The 19,228-nt window shown below is 41.3% G+C and overlaps 1 protein-coding gene across 2 annotated transcripts in view; it reads right to left on the bottom strand.

Annotated features, from left to right (window-relative positions):
* Positions 1 to 18,738, bottom strand: part of LOC309715909 (polypeptide N-acetylgalactosaminyltransferase 10-like) — a 119,235-nt gene extending 100,497 nt beyond the window's left edge. The window contains exon 1 of one of the 2 annotated variants that reach the window (XM_082549390.1): positions 17,779 to 18,738. In XM_082549390.1, coding sequence (XP_082405516.1) covers positions 17,779 to 17,937 — 159 coding nt within the window. In that variant the 5' untranslated portion in view covers positions 17,938 to 18,738. The remainder of the gene's footprint in view (positions 1 to 17,778) is intronic. The other variant, XM_082549389.1, reaches the window with a different exon arrangement.
* Between the last annotated feature and the right edge of the window lie 490 nt (positions 18,739 to 19,228).

Genomic DNA, 19,228 nt, shown 5'->3' with positions numbered 1-19,228 from the left:
GTATTTTTCTTATTCATTAATGTGCAGAAAGAAAAAAACCTGTAAACATTAAGCAAAGACATTAACCACTGAGGCTGGGTGTCGTCCATGTCCAAAAACCACCAGACACACATAAAGAAGAACCCTTCTGACCTCCACTGAAAGGGTAAATCTAACGCCGAGATTATTTATCCGACTTTTATAGAAGCTGAACTGCTGCCAGTAGAATTGGAAACATGCTGACACTAAAGGCGTGTGGGATCTTCTCAGGGGCAGGATGGTAAAATTAAATGACAGCTAAGATGATGAGTTATTTTTCACGCAGCATGACATATTTGTCATGAGCTTAATTCATACGTGCCAGTCAACCGTTCATAGCTGAAAGAAACTCAAATCCCATTTCCACATGCAGCAACACAGGTGATTCACCAATCAGCTCTGTGCTCATCATTTCCGAGAAGGCAGACATCTATGGGCTCAAATTGTGGTCATAAATATTTTGTACTTGTAAATCAGTTTTGTATGTGTAAAAAGAATTTGTGTGTGGGCTTAGCCAAAAAATACGGGTGAAACTCTGCAAGTTACAAGTACGAATTTTGACCCTATTTTTCTTCCTTTCATCTGATTGGCCAATGTCATGTCAATCACAAATGTAACTATCAAATCAGAGAACAGATGGTTTGGCTGTCGGAGGGGCGCTTTTTTGAACTGCAGGTCTTTGAAGGGTAATACAGTTTGAAGCCGGAGGATCTCTATATAAATATCCGATAGCAGTTAGATCCCCTAACTTTCAGCAGCTGTTGAAAGGATAAAGTTTTAGTATATCAGTGGTTAGAAATACCATTATTACTTTAGGATTATTTTAACACAAAGTCAGGGCTGACCCAGGACCATGGCTGTGAGTTACAGTGCACAGCATAAAGGTCCTTTCACATTGGACGCAGGATGTGCTGCTAACTGCCAACTAAAAGCCAAGGATCCAGAATTTGTTGCGCTGGCTGCTGAACTCTGTGGGTTTTTGCAGCAGCTCTACCTGTACTAGATGCACCTGCTCCTTGTTGTTTCTATCTCGGACTTTGTGTCCTCTACAAGAGTTTGTGTTTTTTTTGCTAGTTCTTCAAATGTTCAATAAAAACATGTATGCTCATTCATAATGAAGAAAGCTTTGTAACTATCCCCACTAGTGAAGACTGTCATGCTGGTTCAGCTTGGCAAACCTGAGGAGAGAGAGGAAAGAAAACGTTGTGCCAACTAGCAACAGCAACTCGTGCTGATCTTCTTGACCTTCCAGTTACTGAGTGGCTCACTGGTTTATTTAGTGATCTGCATTCATGGTTTCTTGTTCTAGTATACGTGTTAACAAATGTTAAATTATGTCCATAATACCACAAATTGTACAAGTAACGGGTATCTGGAGCAATTTTGCAGAAAGAAAACGGCAAAAAGTTGCTCAGTGCAAAGCAGCTGATAGGCGACAGGGTGCTGACATTAAACTGGACTTGTTGTACATTGCATCAGCTACCATATTGCCTCAGCTTAGAAATAAATCTTAACATTTATTGCTTATTTTATCTTTTCCTCACCCACACAGCTTGCATAACTAATCAATTTATTCACTTTACCTAGACAAGGAAAATAGGACATCTTCTCCTTACTATAATTCAAGCCCAGTAGGCTGCTTCTGTTGGTGGCGGTGTTTCTTTTTTATATATATTTATACACACAATTCAAATCTCATGAATTCTGGCAGTGACATCATCTGCTGTTTCGGTGAGTGGCTCAGTAAGAAAGGCCATGGTCCAGCAGAGCAAAAAATGCAGCAATTTCTTCCAGAGACAGCATGTCAATCTGCAAACAGCTGTTCAGAAGTGCTGGTGTGGTGGCAGCCTTTTTTGCAGTTTGAGGAGAGAAAAAAAAAAAAAAAAAAAAAAGTACTTTAAGACTAGGAAACGAGGCCGACTACCTCAGTTCAAACCAGCCCTCTGAAGCCGTCTGAACTAGAGGAAACATCTATTGCACCACAGTCTGTCAGAAATTAAATGAAGGCATCACACTTCACAGGGAACCAGGATGGCAATAGCCTAATGGTGAGAGAAGAAAGGTTTCATTCTGGAAACTTGATGGCATGAATCACGACTGTGGGAATGCAAGCGAGGCAAGCTCGACAAAGCTATGCAAGAAGCAGCTGCTGATGTGCCACCGAGGAGAGAGCCGAAGCCTTCGTTGCTATGTTTACATTCATTCATACATGGATTATTCTGGATAATCAGGCTATGCAGGAACGCTGGAAGCCCCCACCGGGCTCTATATGCGAGCTGGTTTTTCAGATTTTTTTTCTTTTTTTCCTTGAATTTAATCAGGTGTTACTGAAAGCAGAGGGATGGAGAAATGTATGCTTTTAATACTGCTGTGTTAATAGTTTCATTGCGACAACTCTAGTGCTGAAAAATGATCCTTTAATAAATCCAGTATGCTGATAATGACAAGCATTAAGCGAAGAGTCTTGCGAATGAAAAAGTGAGTCAATGGTTTTAATAATTAAATAAATAAAATTTAATTTAATTAAAAAAAAAACAAAAAACAAAAAAAAAAAACATCCTTATCTCACTAATATGGACTCCAAACTTAGGTTGGGCAGTTATGGCATTATAGTAATGAACATAGGCAAGGGGCGTTGGCGCCATTTACATTTGTAGTCCCTGTTCTATTGTCTCATTGGCGAGCTGAGGGGGGAATGCTACACTTTTTTTGGATGATTGCCAGCTACCCCCAGAAGCTAAGCAGGCTAACCAGTGGCCAGACTGTCCATGCAGAATTTGACTACAAAGTCCAGAGGATTTGCCACAAGCAGCCTGAATAATGATCAGTGACCACTCACATTTCAATGAATAAGCAGGGGTTTTTTGTGTGTGTGTGTGTGTGTGTGTGTGTGTGTGGGGGGGGGGGGGGATGCTCACATGCTCAAACGCAAGTGGCCATTCTTCCAGGAAGTGAACTAAAGCAGGAGCACTAGAAGCAGTGCACTGCCAGCCAAGGAGACGTGCTGAAGAGGAATAGGGTGTCATAATTGAAATCAGGTAAGGTCTTGGTTTTTTTAATATTGTGCCCCCCTCGTTTATGGGTCAGAATATTAGACTGTTCAATATAATGCAGTATCAGCCATTATCACTTCAACACTAGACATGAGTTTTGTGTTTTAAGCATTCAGAAGTGTTGAAAAACAAACCCCTACATTTCTGGTTCTATCACTGAACAATCTGGGGAAACACTTATTCAATTATGAGCACCATTATATAACCAGTTGTCTTTCACTACAGTCTTAGTTGTGCCATGGTTCAGCTATGCTCCTGCCGAGGCAGTGCTTTCGCTCTGCAAAAACTTTTTTTATGTAAATTTTGTGAGAAAAAAATAAATATTGGAGGACCTGAATAAATTCAGTCAGGAAGTCTTTATAAGCCGTGTAATGTGTTTCTCTCACAGAAATCCACATTTATTTCACTGACTTATTCTTAATCCTTGAACCTGGAAAAGGAAGCCGGATTTCCCACTGGCATTTCTGATTCACATTCCTCCCCAGAGAGGAGAATAACCACAATACTGAAAGGCATGTGAACACACCGCAGTGCTCTGAGGTTCTGCTCAGTTGTTAATGGACACAGCTGAATGAGAAAAACATACCATAGCAGCAACCTGCTTCGAATGAAGTGGATCACGTGCTAAGGACGCCGACGCCTGCCCTCCTCCTCCATGATGCTTGGCTGACTTAACTGCCATGCCTGCAGTTTGCCTTATCAACTTATCTTTACTGCTGTGCAGCCAGGCAGGTGATGTAGAAAAGATCTTGCTTTGTCTTTTGTGCTTGTGCGCACACACACAGAGCTTTTTATCTCATATGCACAAAGCCCACAGCGGAGTACCTTTAAAAGGCACAGACTCAGAGAACATGCTGCAGAAAGCCACACACACTTCACACTTTAAAGCTCAACACTGAAAGAACACAAGCAAAAACAAAAATAATCTCTCTAGAAAAACTACAATGGTGCATTTTCCCTTGAGAAAGATAAACTCATCACAAGTCAGGCGTTGCGGTCAAGTGCACACTGAGTTTTTGCAGCAAAGAAAAAGGAAACAGAGTCTGTGCTCTGTGAGCAAACAACACCGACAACCTGGTCTGAAGAAGAGCTCAAGCAACAGTTAATAACATATTCTCAGTGCTACGAGTTAATCAGGAACGTTTTACAGTTCAGGAATTCAGCTGATGAGTAACACTAATGGCTAGTGCAGTTAGCAGTAGGTGACCTTTAATTCCTACTTCATCTCAATTACAAGCAGCTGATAATGAGGAGTACAAGGGGCAGAGCCAGTGTTCACATGGTTAATGTAACATAATCTACAATGTAGGCAGCGTTTGGAGCGGGACAGATAACCTGCAACAATAGCTCGCTGGCAGTCTGAAAATATTTCCCCATCGCCCACCGGCACAGACACATCGGTAATGGTTTGGACAGGAAGCTTTGGGATTTCCATTCACTGAAAACATTTCATCCATTCTCATGGTACGGTAATCCAGATGGCAACAGCAACCTGTTTGGTTAGTGTAGATTAGGGTTGGGTCATATTTTAAAATCACCCAGAAACCTGATACATTACCAAACGGTGGGTGGATGCATGTGTGCATGTTCAGCCCACCCGCTGACACCTCCAGAAGCAAAACTCAAGCAGAAAAGAAAAACAAAACCACAACAACATTCTGCATCATTATTACTGTTTTTAAACGGGAAAAAAAAGGTTCTCTACGCTTTGAGTACCAATTTTAAGAGCCGGATTATCATTGTGTTCTCTTCTTCTTTGTGGCAGTCAAACACTTTCAGTACAAAATATAAATATAATGTGAGTAACCAGAGTGTTGCTTTATACTAGCATCCGTCAGCCTGTGTTCATTTCTGTTTGTTTTTTTTTTTTATTTGTTTGCTTTTTAAAACCATCAGCAGCTTGTACATTTTTTATTTGTCAGTGTTAGGAAGTTTTAGTCTATATTATGGCTGGAAGAAGACAGCAGAAATTGCTGAGAAATGCTCCTCTTGTCTTATTGTCAGATCTGCTATATCATAGCACAGCATGAAATCTTTCCTTATTGGGTTTGCAGAACTATAATACATTACCAAGGCCTGCCACTGGCCTGCAGCTGCACTTTTACAAACCTGGCTCCAAAAAGAAAACAGGTGGGTGTAACTAGGGCTGCTCAATTAATCGAATTTTAATCACGATTACGATCTGGGCTTTCAACGATCATTAAAAATGACTGAGCCGATTATTAGCCCCTCCCTCATTTATCCGCGACACCTTAAAGGCCGGTCCGTGAAAATATTGTCGGGCATAAACCGGTCCGTGGCGCAAAAAAGGTTGGAGACCGCTGATTAAGAGGACCCGAGGGAAGCTCGGAAAGCTAAGCAGAAGTTATTTGGAGAGGAGAGTGACTGCCGTTGGTTGAAAGAGAGTTTAAAAAAAAAAAAAAAACTTCAGTGGTGTTGCACACTATTTTATATTATTTTTTTAAAGTCATTGTTAACCCTTTAAAGCCGGTCAGAGCAGCACGCTCCGTTTTGCGTAACTATTGTTAAATCCCTGTAGAACCTGAACCGTGTAAGCTAGCGCAATAATTTGTTTTGCATATGAAACCGGAGGAGTTGTACTTACATCTTATGCCATCAGCTTGTCCTCGGTCACGGTTTCGTTCCACATATAGCTTTGCAAAAATTGCATAAAAAGCGCTTGCAGGAACAAAAACATAATATTCCAGAAACACGCTTTGCCGATCCAATCAGCTGTTCGTAACACTTCCCACAGTGAAATGATGCACCTGCTCTTTTCTTTGCATCATAGGATTGTTTTTTGTTTTTCCTGCAGTATATAAAAATTGCTGTATCTCCAAAATAAAACTATGAAGACACTCAAAATAAATTTCCTGTGGTGGGAAACTATTTTTTGCAACTTTATTGTATTTAAAGTTTTGAGGGATAAACCTCTTAAATTTCTCCAAGTAGAAATATATGTAAAAAAACAAAAGCGATTTTCAATTTTTTTTGTAGTTTATTGCACTTTTTTGCAATTTATGTAATTACTATGCACTTAATGCATACATATTATTAAAATATGGGCTATAACAGTTGTATTGATGTATAGCAACTTGAAATGCTCCCACAAATGGCACTACAGCATGTAAAAAAATAATATAAGCTCTGGTGGACTTGGTTCTATAGTAGGTCTTAAAGGGTTAAATAAATATCGTCAAATAATCGTGATCTCAATTTCAGTGAAAATAATCGTGATTATCATTTTTGCCATAATCGAGCAGCCCTAGGTGTAACATACGCTATTAAATGATGGTGTCTGCAGCAAATATAGCAACATGACACTCACTCAGAATAACCTAGAACAGGGGTGTCAACACTGGTGCTTTGTCCTACAGTATTTTACACTTTACCTCTTAAAACCCTACTAGGAGAAACACGTCACATTTCAAGTCTGCTAATAGCATCAGAACTAGTGACAGTATCTGCCTCTACAGCTACCCTTGGAAAAAATTCAGAGTCTATTCTAATGGCCATTAAGCCATAACTTTATTAATATATTTAAGGTGCCAAAGCTCCTCATTAAGGGTACAGGAAGGTCATCAAAGGTCGTCTTCATGAGGGAACAAGTCAACACCCATTACACAAATGCCTTCAGTCCAGGGTTTCCCCACTGGCTGCTACTGCATGCTGAGACTCATTGTCTGTATTCAAGCTCAACACAAAAGATAGGAGGGCAGTCCCAACCTGTGACACAATTCCAACTATTTATCCATTGAGTGGAATTCTTAAGGTGGTCTGACACCAAATTAGTACCACACAAACAGTATCCAATCAAACAACACTCAGCGATAACCTAATAGGAACTAATTCAATATAATCATTCATTTCTGTGCTGAGATTTTTTAAAGTTCCAGAGTTTATAACGCAGGTTTTCTGCTTGTGTTTAAAACTAACAGAAAAACGATTGCATCAGTGATTAAATTATTCAGGCCACCGTTTCTATGTGAAATAATACGGAAGAACAGTTTCTGGAAAAACCTCTGAAAGGGGAAATTAAAACACCTGACCAGTGGTTAGTGTGACTTTATGTAGATTTAAAGACAAATTTATGTTAGAAATAGGCCACTCTAATTATATAAATAAACACATATTATACAGTCCACATAAAACAGTGCACCTTCTTCTGTGTGAGGCTCAGCACAGTGAAGTACAGTGTGGGCCTTAAATTAGCATCCAGGGATTAGCTTAATCATCTGAACATAAAAAAAGCGGCTTCATAACCCACGTGGCTGTAATTAAAAGCCTGACTCCCTGCTCTGTATCCACAGGCTTTCAGCTGCACCTGTCCCTCTTTTGGCTCCTTGTGCTGATCTGGGGCAGCAGATCCCTGCCAGGCATACAAAGCAGCCTCTGCACGCGCTCAGTCTGTGCCGCAGCCAGCAGCGATTCAACGTCTGCCTTGTGTGAGGAACCTGGGGAGGAAACGCTCTCCAACAAAGTCAGACTGTGAACAAACACCTCTTTTACCCGCGTGCTCTGCCTTTTTCTCCTGAGGTGTTTCCTCCCCTCCCTTCCTCCCTCCTTTCTCTCTCTCTCTCCGCTCAGAGTGATAAAGTACAACAACTTGAGACTGCAGCGAGTAACTCCACTTGTCTTTGCAAATGACTTTCACCCCTCAGTCTCCCTCATTTCCAGAGGCTTAACACATTAAAGATAAAATCTCATTTCCCAGTCTAGCAGCACAGCTAGCCCACAGCTCAGTGAGACTGCATCAGGTACTGATGTTAAGAGCTTTTCTCCTGATCGCAAAATCCTGCAGCCGGGTGATTCGCTCTAATCTCACTACGACCACATCTCATGTTACAATTCGCTGCTTCTATTACATATTTTGCATTTCATTGAAAATTTCAGCTTTTGCAGAGCAGGAAAAAAAAAGCCCTCTGTGGAACTGTATGAAAACAGCACCATCGCATTAGTGTTTGCTGAAACAAGCACTCGATGGATCGTGCAACTAATTAATTTCCAGCAGAACAAGCAGAAAACATTCTCAGTTCCCATCTTCTCCAAAAACAGAATATGCTGCTCATCGTTACCATACGAAACAGTAAACTGTCCAATTTTCATACGTTCAGTCCAGAAAAAGAAGTCACAGCTTCCCACCGAAGATTCAGATAAGATGCAAGTGGCATATTCTCACTGCTGGTTCGTATTTCTAATCAATAAATCATACATGCATGCTGCTAACACAACGTCATCTCTGTTACCTACCTCGCCTCGATCATTCATGGCTGTGAGATGATCAGTAGTCTTCACTGTCATTTCAACATATTTTGAGTTTCTGTACCCTCATCCTGTTTGACATCTGTGGGGTTTCTGCTTTGTATTTTTAGCACCCTCTAGGGGTTACACAGCATGGCAAAGGTGTTTGCCTGCACTTTAACGCATTGTATGTTTTTATATGTAAATATGAAAAGAATGCCCCCTGACATTTTCACATTAGAGATTGACCAGAGCTGGATGATTTTTAGCGTTCTCAGTTCAGACTGGTGATCGCAAGTCTGTTTATATGCTGGGCCCTTTCATGCTTTACACACAGCCAGCGTCACAGGCAAATAGTCGCACCTAACAGGTCGGCAGCTGCTAGTGAAGCAAACCGTGGAGTTGTAACAGCTCAACATGGACATTTTAAAAGCAGCTAACAAGGGAAAAAGTGGTTAAAGCTAAAGCTTCCCAGAGCTCAGAGCCAGCCGCAAGCCAGGAGCTTCATTATGAACAGTCACAGGATCAAAGCAGAAACAAGGAAAACTATGGAGCCGAGTGACAAACAGAAGGAGTTGACATCACGTTACGTTGTGAAGTTAGAAACACCAGAAAATGGAGTTGCTGGCTTTTTGTTATACAAACCTGTTGCACCTACTTTTGCTTAGTAAAGTAAAATATGTCAGGCAAAAGTGAGAAAACACAACATTTTCCCCTGTTAATTATCTGTACTTCTTTCCTATAGAAGAGAGTGCTTTATTTCCTGTTGTTGTGAGGAAGTGAGAGAAGATCGTGCAACTTACTAATGTTTAAAAACACCAGAATGACCAAGAAAACTGCAATCAGTGCATTTTTTACTACATACCCGCGCGCCAATCTCCATAAATCAGCCGATATATAGGAATTTACAGTCATCGGTGGGTGAGTGTTTTTGTGCTGGTGATAGCATGATTAAGAGGTGAAAGATCACTCAGCGGGTAAATGACATATAATAACAGTTGTTTCACTGGAATACAAACGTTAAACAAAAGCAGAATAAATATTGGCATTGGTTATGCGCCAGGTTTGCGTGTTGGAATCAGCAGCAGAGTGTTGCATTCAGTGCATCAGCTAAAAAAGAAAAGTTAAAGAATGAAATATGTGACTAAATGCAGCACATCCGTGTTTAAGCTCTAGCTAAAGTAAAGGACCATGCTAGCAACAACAAAGAAGTGCTCGTATCTTTGAACTTGGCAGCATTTTATTTAAATGCACAGCCCAACACAGCAAATCACGTAAGGAGTTAGATTATATGAAAATTAAGTATTTTAATGTAAAACTAAGCAATACATGCACACAAAAATCCTAATTTAAAAAAAAAAAAAAAAAGAGTCCAACAAGTTCTTCATCTTTCTTTTTTGTTTTTTTTTTTAAATCCACATTCACGATCTCAGCAATTACCTCAGCGAGTACAAAATAAATGCAGTGCGGAGCTCTTATTTTCACCAAATCCTAATGTACAGCTGTGTGCAGTGTAATGAACTCGCACAGCGGTTATCATAAACCATGTTAAATTGTCTTAATCCTGCACTCACAGCCCCTCTAATTGCTCTTAACCCCACAGGATTCGGAGCGTTGATGTGATTTCCTTAATTGCAGAGAGCTTGCATTTCCTACACTTGCTGTCAAATAAAGAAATTCAGTGCAGCCTAAAATTACTCCCAATTCCAGAAACGTGCCTGGAAGGCCAGACCTGTGTGCGTGTATTTTTGGTGCAAGAACATGTTTTGCGAGGGCAGCCTAAATCCATTCAATTTCAATTTTGTTTCTGCACACTTTGGATTCAGATTTCCTGTAGGCGCAGCCTCGAGGTTCCCGAGCACTCTGAAATCGCTGCTTGCTATTGGCATGAAACATCATTCCCTCTCTCCCACATAACGTCGATAGAGCAGAAAAGAGATTTTTTCACAGGACCAAAGGCTAAACTCTTATTCAACTTTAATGTTTATCAGAATAGCAACAGTGGAAACAGACACATAGCTCCAGGTCAAACAGTTTGAGGAAAAGCAGGGACCAGGCCCTGAAGACGATCGTTCCGGGGCATCGGAATCTGGGGCATTTAGATGACTTTGTGTCTAGCTGGCCCAGTTCCTAGAATTTAGTTTTGTAGATGAGAAAAATGTCAAGTCTTACTTCTACACGTCTCCCTATAGAAGTTTTGGCTGCCAAAGGAGATATCATTTATTTAACGTGTTATGTTTTTCAAGGGGCTTCATAAGTAACACCCACATTATGCTAATATGTACAGAGAGTCTCTGCGTACAATACACTGCCATTAAAGTATTTGCTCGTCTATAACAATGTAGGTTAAAAATGCAGTTTCCCAATTAAAATCCTTTCATTGGGTCCAATCATACGTCTGTGAAGCCGCAGCTACATAACAGCATGTAAATGGTTCTTTGGAATTAATAAAAAGTAAATAAAGCATCAAAGGTTTGTTTATTTCCCCCAAAAGTACAAATGTCAGACTTTCAATGTTTTTCGAGGCCCGTGGGAAGCCTGGAGGACAGAAGGGTCAAACAAATATCTGATTTGCATTGTGACTGTGGGGTAGGAATACATCACAAGCAGACAGCCAGGGAATTCAAAATCAGACTGAAGCACTGGGGGTATTTATACAGAAACTAGCGCGCGCTCGAGTAATTTGTCCAGTAAGCTGTGGTTCAACAAACTGCAGTTTAAAAAAAAAAAAAATTTTAAACAAGATGTTCTTGCAATATTTTTCCCCTGTTAGGATTCCCCTTTTCCTGAGGCACTCTACATAAATGTCCTTGTTTACTATGAGCTCTGCTCATTAATAAGACCAGGCTGTCATTGAGTGACCTTCTGCTGACTGTAAAAGCAGTATATGCAAGTGCGTGTGAGTCAAGGAGTGTACCGCACTGCACATGTGTCAGAGGCGAAATGCACAAGGTCCTGCAGTGATGAATGAACAGTAACCCACCCTATAGTGTGTGGCTCATAAATGTAGCCTCCAGTGTACAGAAGCCTGTATGATTCTCATTTCGCTGTGACAGGGTTGTGAATCTTGGCCAACTTTCTTTCCAAGTGCACACTATATCTTCTGGACTTATCAGAACTGATCACATCCAGTTAGCAGGAGCCAGTATAAATGGAACCTGACCTAGGACGACTAACAAGTATATGGAGTTCAATCTAGTTTTAGGCTCAGCTGGGCTTGAGTTTCCTCCAGGTCAGTATTTGTCCTAATGATCATTGAAAATTTTAAATAACTGCATAATCAGTGGCTCCATAGTTGTTTACACACTCGCCTAACAAGTGAAAGCTCAAAGGAAGGAGAAACAAATCCCCTTGCAGTTTACATCAGGAAGGGCATCCAGGCTAAAAAGTCCAACATGTGGAGCTACTTGCTGTGGTGAGTACTTATTGCTGCATATTCAACCTTAATGTTATATCTCTGTTTACAGTCAGGAGGCACAAAGAAACTGCCATCAGCTGTTTTGGAATGCAATAGAAAAATCACATGAAATTTCACAAACATCACATCAGTGCCTAAAACAAAACAATAAGTGAAAATTCAAGTTTTAACCACTTCAGAGCCATAAAATCAGAGCTGTGTGTAGAGCAGAGCTACCTAAAAATCACTGCCGCTATGACATGTTTTTCATCAACACTTTAACACATAAAAAGAAAAAAAGACCCAGCCTGTTTTCATATCACTACATTTACATGTAGTATGCGTGTAATGAAAGTGTCACTCCTATAACTTCCACAGTACACCGAGAAATATTATAAATCAGGTTTCCCAATGCAAAACAGTCAAAAAGAGGTTAAAGTAAAAAGATGTTACCAGAAATGCGAATCAGCCAAAATCAGCAAACGCACACACATACCTCAAAGACTTTCTTTAAAAAAATAATAAATAAATAAATAAAAAAAAAATCGACAACCAAAACTGTAAGACAAAAAACAAGTACTGGTAATTTTAGCAGCACTGCGATGGTGATGTTGACGTAGCCTGCAGCACAAAGGTGTAACACATCTCCAGTGACATTAAAACACAACCGATATACTGTATCAATGACACTCCCCTGGCCTGAGTACATTTATCACTGGCAGTAAATATTGACAGACTGCAACACTATTTGTGAACATCTCTTCTTGCTAACCAGCTGTTTCCAGGCGTTGAACAAACTAAGTAAACACAGCATGAGTCTCTCCATCATCACCTCTATAAACATATAGTGGCAGCGAGGAATCTGCAGCCAAGGGATGACACTTTGTGCCGAAGCTTTCCAGTTTCTGCTTTTAGTCATTTGTAGTCCCGGCATGATTGACCAATGATATTCGAGCAGGCCTTCGATGTTCGCTAGCTTTAATTACCTGCATTCATCCTTAGATTCTATCAGCGAAAGGTGCAATGAATGGAAAGTCTTGGCCCAAACATAGTTATCTGTTACATAACAGCTGGGCACATCTGGTAGCAGCAGCCCCAGTCATAAAATGATCATCAGCGGTTTTCTGAAAAATTGTGGGCGGCACGTTGGTGCAGTGAATAGGAGCGTTGCCTCACAGCAGAGTCTGAACCTGTCATAAAGCTGACGGCTTCCTGTGTGTGCTCCCTGTGCCCGAGTGGGTTCTCTCCAGGTACTCCGGCTCTGTCCCACAATCCACAGAGATACATGTTAAGTGGGTGTGAATTGGTCTCCGTCTCTCTCTTTTAACCCTGTGATAGACTTGTAAGACCTGCCTTACACTTGCACATCGCCCCAACTCACGTTTACCAATAAAGGCTAGATGCTGTACAGCTGTCCCCTGTGTTTGGTTTTTGCTCAAACTATAAGCGGTGACATTTGGAGATTGTTCATTTAAAATGACCTTTTATTCAGATTCATAATCATGCTGGCCGCAGCCAAAAGCTCAGGATTCAGACTGCTCTAAATGCATCACTTTACACATTTTTTCCTAATCTCAGCTCAGCATGATGACAATAACGTTGGTCATCTCAGGCACTCAACTCTGGCTGCAAGCACAGAGCTAGCAGAAGCCAATCAGAAGAAAGCCGAGCTAAAGGAAAACTAGCCTTAGAAGGAGAGCAGAACTTACAGACAGAGGGTGACCTGAAGGCCTACACCAAGCCTGAGTATACAGATTATTTTGTCCACACAATGATGTGAAGCTATTTCAGTAAAGCTACTGTAAAGATAAAAATAGTGGCTACCCCTTAGCCTCCAAGTTGATGCATCTATGATAATCAATTTCTAAATTCTAAGTTGCATCGTTTGAGTAATCATGTTCATGAGATCTTCATAAAACTTGACCTTACAGTCAAAATCACCGAGATTTGATCTCATCCAACATTTCAAGTTGATACACCTATGGTATCAATTTCAAAATCCTAGGTCACTTCCTTCTTTGGTTATGGCAAGACTCTCAGAAAACCTGACCTCAAGGGCACTCATATTCAAACTCATCTGAGATTTTTAGTGGATAAATCTATGGTGTCAATTTGAATATTCCTACGTGGCTCCATTCGAGTTAGTATTCACAAACTTGGATGCCCACAGTGCTGCCTGCCAAAGGGGGATAAAAGTATGTTCTGAAAATGAGCATTAAAGGCCCCCTTTACAAATGAGATTAATGTTTAAAAAAAAAAATAAAATAAAATCAGGCAACTTGATTTGAATAGCTTTAAAAATATTCAAGACCATTAAGAATAGTATTTAAGTTCGAAAGGTCAATGATGTCACTCCTGATGAGGAAGTTAAGACCTGACCAAAACTCTGCTTATGAAGAAACATTTTTAGCAAAATACCAAAACACTGTGTAAGAACAATTAAAAGCTTTAGCAAGTTAGCATAAATGCTTTTATCAGCCAGTCCACTCATGCAATCAGTTAGCTGCTCAGCACAACCGGCAGCAGGTCAGACCACACAGCCTCTTTTTTTAATTCCACCCTCTCTTCTCATCTTCTCTAACCTCCACTTAACCTGAACTGCTGGAGCAGGCAGGAGGAAGCTGAGCCACCTCTGCTTCAACACGAGTCCTTAATATGAGCCAGGAAATGTGCAAATTACCTTTCTGTCACTGTCACGGTGGGGAAGAGCTAAGCCAGCTTGTGTTTTCTGGAGCAGTGTGGACTACTCATTCAGAGACCATATGCACGGGCACATGATTACAGCTTACACTACGTGCACCTGATGCAGACAGAATTATATTAGCAGAGTGCAGAGTGCCATGGATGAACATGTCCATCTACACTGAAGGTGCCACATCGAAAAAGTTGAGTTGGCGTCTTTGTTAAAGACGGAACTTGTTAAATGACTTGCAGCATTCTTGTGCCATTAAATGCTCTTCTATTAATGGTATAAGTTGGCTTCATTCTTCAGATCAGGCCGTCTACTCCCTTATCAAACCGCTGTGGCGGCTGACAGCTGTTATCACACAGCTTGCTAATATGTAACAGGCTTTCCCTGCCTTGCGGATGTCCTTTAATCCCCATTCAAAACATTTCTTTGTCATTTAAGATATCAAATACAAACTTGAGCGGGGGAAAGTAATCCGTAGAGATCTGTGCAGAATAGGCTGGCTTTATCATTCCCACAATGCAATGTTATTCACAGATAACAACAAGACACAGAAGACACCACTGTGGACTTCTGAGGGGGCATTTATTAACATCTGCGGGCTAAATAGCAAAGTGGTTTGATTAATTCAGAGATATGAAAGAAGTTCTAACTGATGCACCAAAGCTGCCTTTTCTCTGTCCTCTCCACTCCAGCCAAGTTTGCTAGACTGGGCAACTGGCAATCGGCAACCACCACAAAGTTCACACTAACACACATGCAAGCCCGTACATCCATGAAAGCCTCTATTCAGCAGATTTTGGCTCATTTGAATTAGAGAAGCTGCCATTGTCTACCAAATGTGGTCTGATTTGTTGGGCCCTTTCATTTTCTTGGGGAAAAAAAAGGAAAGTGGACCAACATAACTTACCCAGCATCAGCTTGGGCCTCTCACTTGTTCATTCCTTTTTAACTTATGTCAGCCCATGCTAACTGAATCTGATGACATTATTTCCAAAAGCTTTTTACTCTTCTACCCTACTGCAGAAACATTCTGTTGGCTGTTGAGACAAATTCAATGTCATGTTATCCCCACCTGTATGTTCATTTACAGGCTGAAAGTGGAGGCATCTGTCAACAGATTTTTATTTTGGCTTCTACAGGTTGCCAGTTTAGTGCACTTTTCAAACCAAGTACATCATAATATATCATTAGTCATTGTTAGCTGCTGAACCTTCAGGGTGTGGTTACAAATTTACAACATTACCCATACAACATTAGGATACAAATGCACAATGTAAGAGAAAATCTCAAATATCATGTAACACTAGTTTGGTGTTCCATACAAGCCAAATAATTACTTTCAGAAATCTATATCCAAGTTATTGAGCATGAGCTCCACTAGGAATATTCTGGCAGTCTTTCATTTGTCGTCTTTCTGGGCAGCCAGAGTACCCAGCAACGTCTCCACACACGCTGGATGAGTGATGTTCAAGAAGCACCCCACACAGCTGTGCATTGTTAGTCTGTAGGTGCCAATTAGCATGTGACCAATGCGTAGCATCCAGAGCATCCCCCCTGAGCTGTGCGTCTTGTCTTTTACGACTGCATGCCTGCACAACCAATGTGTTGGTTTAATTCTCATAGTCTCTTAGAGCAAAGGAATCAAAGATACAGTTACAACACAGCTCAAAGTTGCAACATAAAGTGGAAACTGACAGAGTTTGATGAAATATTGGCATTTATTTTAAATTAAGTAATAACCTAAGCTTTTTTTTTTAAGAAAAAAAAAAAAAAAGCACGGTGATTAGAAGTAGTGCCAACTCCTCCAAGCTAACCTCAGACACGCCTTTGTGTCAGCTGACGAGGTGTGTTTAAAGACCTGCCTGAGGTTAGCTTTTCCAGCAAGACAATCAGCAATTAGACCCAGACAACACCTAAAGTCTCTGGCAGTGCAGCCGCAGAGGGGCATAACAAGCTACTATATGGCATGGCACTCAAGCAGTGCTATATGTGGGTGTGTGCCATCACACTACATTTATGTAGGCTACTGCAAAGACACAGGAAGCACCTACAATTTTGTTGTACATGTATAATGACAACTAAAAGCTATTGTCCTATTCTATTCTAAATGTGACCCATCAGGTTCAGTCAGTTTCATGTAACAGAAATGACTCACTGCACAAAAAAAGGGTTGTGTCAGCAAATACAATGCTGCGATATAACAACGCAAAGTTCTTTTTACACACATGCAGGCGTCTAACATTCCTACTCATACTTTAGCTGATGCTAACCATAGCAGCTACTGCTAAATATCTCAGTCCAACTTTATCAGCTGCTTCAACATCACCTTAAGATGAAGGCCCAATGAGAACCTACGCACTGAACACATAATACACATAATGTGAAAGCATTGAGGGAAAAACTGTGTTTAGGCAAAATGTGAAGTTTCACAGAGCTAGAAAGTTGTCTACTACTTTCTGACCGGAGAGCCTGTAAGGATGTTCATTTATTTCTCATGAGTGGCTGCCCATGAAAATCTTGTCAAACAAGAACTTGCAGAAGCTCTGCAATGAGTAACATTTTGCAAATTGTGGCACAATTTCTCTACAGAGCGCTCAAAAATGGATTCACAACACCGCCACCACGTATCTGCTTCCCAGTATGACAAGCCCGGGAGTGTTTCACGGTTTATGTCACTCTGATTTGAACATCTTTGGTTGTCATTCGCTTACTTGGGCAGTACACGCAGTTTGAAGCTGATACCTTGAGCTGTGGGGGGAAAAGAGGTTGGGCGTCTGTGTTGAAACTAGCCAGCAGACTGTAGAGCCTCGTTTTGCTACATGCGTTTATGTAGGCCTACACATAGGTGGTTCTTTTCATATTCTTTAAATAAAGCGATACATTGTAGGTGATAAAGAACAGAGTCTGGATACAAAGGCACGATCACGTGAAAGTAATCCTTCCCTGCACTTTTTAACCGCGATCTGACGTCTGTCACCCTGTGAACGCAGCACGGCGAGCTTCACATTTTTTGACAACTTCCTGAAGTCTGTGTTATTGTAAGTTTACTGCCACGCTCAGGTCGGGGTTAGCTACGTGGCTTCCCGTTCATCCTAGTCGCTCTAACCGCTGTCTTCCCACTGCTAAGACAGCGCTAAAACACAGTCCATCTTGGCAAGTCATGTTACACACACGCACGCACAGCATGGGAATGCAGCTAAAAGCTTGATATATCGGGGTTAAACCTTCCGAAGCGAGAACAGGGGCACTGTGGAGTGTGTACTCCGCGGAATCTGCGCCTCCTCAGTGCGAACAAACTCCCATTTGAAGTGTTTCTCGAGGACACCTCCACCGCGGTCACACGGCGACAGAAGCCGCTACGGCCGAGCCTCCCTTACCTGTATCTGGGGGATGCCGCCCGGACCGTCCACTGAGTCGGGCGAGTTGTCGAAGACTCTGTCCTTGTACAAAGACCACAACCCGACATTTGGGAGAAAAAGAAGAGCCGCTATGAGCAGCCCAGCGAACTGCAGCAGCCTCTTCTCTTTCCGCCTCATCTCTCCGGGAGTAAGCGCGTGAATCTACGGCGGTGCGAACTGGCGAGTCCCGAACCCCCGCTTTTCCGAGCGGAGACAACTTTCACTCCGACTGTGGGGACCGACACCGGCACTGTGACGCTCTTCGGCTGGGAGCTCCGCCGCTAGGGGGAGTGAGGAGTTAAACCAGAGCGGGGGGAGGAGGGAAGCTGGAGGTTCAACCTCAACAGATGACTTTTTTTCCCTTTCTTTTTTTCCGAAGAGAAACTAAGACTACTCTTCATACTAAAAGTCTCTGTTGTGTACTTATAGCCAACAGAGTGAAGCTACAGCACCATCATCCCGTCTATGAGCCCGGAAAGTTCTCTAAACAGCCGACGGCCTGTGCTGCCTTTAAATACGCCTCGTAAATATGCCAAACTTTAAGAGCGTTCGCTGCCTTCTCCTTATCAGTCCAGTTTTATTTTTGCAACTTTGCTTGAAAGTGTCGGCACACATGTGAAACCCGCCATATTCGAGTTGCTTCTGCACGTGAAACTGAGAGATTATAAAGTCGTGAACTTTGACCCTGAAGCACCTGATTGTGTGTACGACTGCTAGAGTTGCTTTGATATTGAATTCGTTGACCGATTTGTGTGTATGAGCTGAAAGCTAAATAATCAGAAAGGCAAGTTTTCAAAAAATTATCCTGAACTTGGGAATCCAGCATTGCTTGAGACATAATTACTTGTCTACCACAGAGAGAAGGGGGGAAGTCGTTTAATGATTTAGTATGAATTTAAATAAATCATATGAGTCACATGGTGCGACCTTCTGAATCACCAGATCTCATCTCAGCTGATGCCCTCTGGTAATTTATGAAGCAGCATTAATTTGGGTAATATTTCATTTAATCTTATTTGTGGCATTGTACTGAAATTGTTTGTAGGTTACCTAGAAGATCGTCTTAAATGAATAGAAGTGAATGCAGCTGTCTAAAATTATTTCATGCTTCTGAAGAAAAAAATTCTATGTTTTATGTCACAACTGAAATTAAACAACATTTAGGTTTAATTTTATTAGGAAGTCAAGACTGGATATACTCCCTTTGATGGCTACATAAGAAGTCGCTTGTTATGGTGGCTGATTCCTGCTATTGGGTGGCTGCTTCTAGAAATTCTATACAGCAAGTCGTTTGATGTGTAAAGTCCACAGCGCATTTCCACAGGTGTAGTGGAAGTGGACTGGTATTTGTACAGTGCTTTCTAGTCTTACTGACCACTCAAAGCAGTTTAGACTACAAGCCATTTAACCATGCGTAGACCGCTTGATT

Source organism: Aulonocara stuartgranti (assembly GCF_965226115.1).
Source record: "Aulonocara stuartgranti genome assembly, chromosome: 10".
Classification (NCBI taxonomy): Eukaryota; Metazoa; Chordata; class Actinopteri; order Cichliformes; family Cichlidae; genus Aulonocara; species Aulonocara stuartgranti.
Note: the sequence above shows the minus strand (reverse complement) of the source record. Positions and strands in the feature narration are given on the sequence as shown.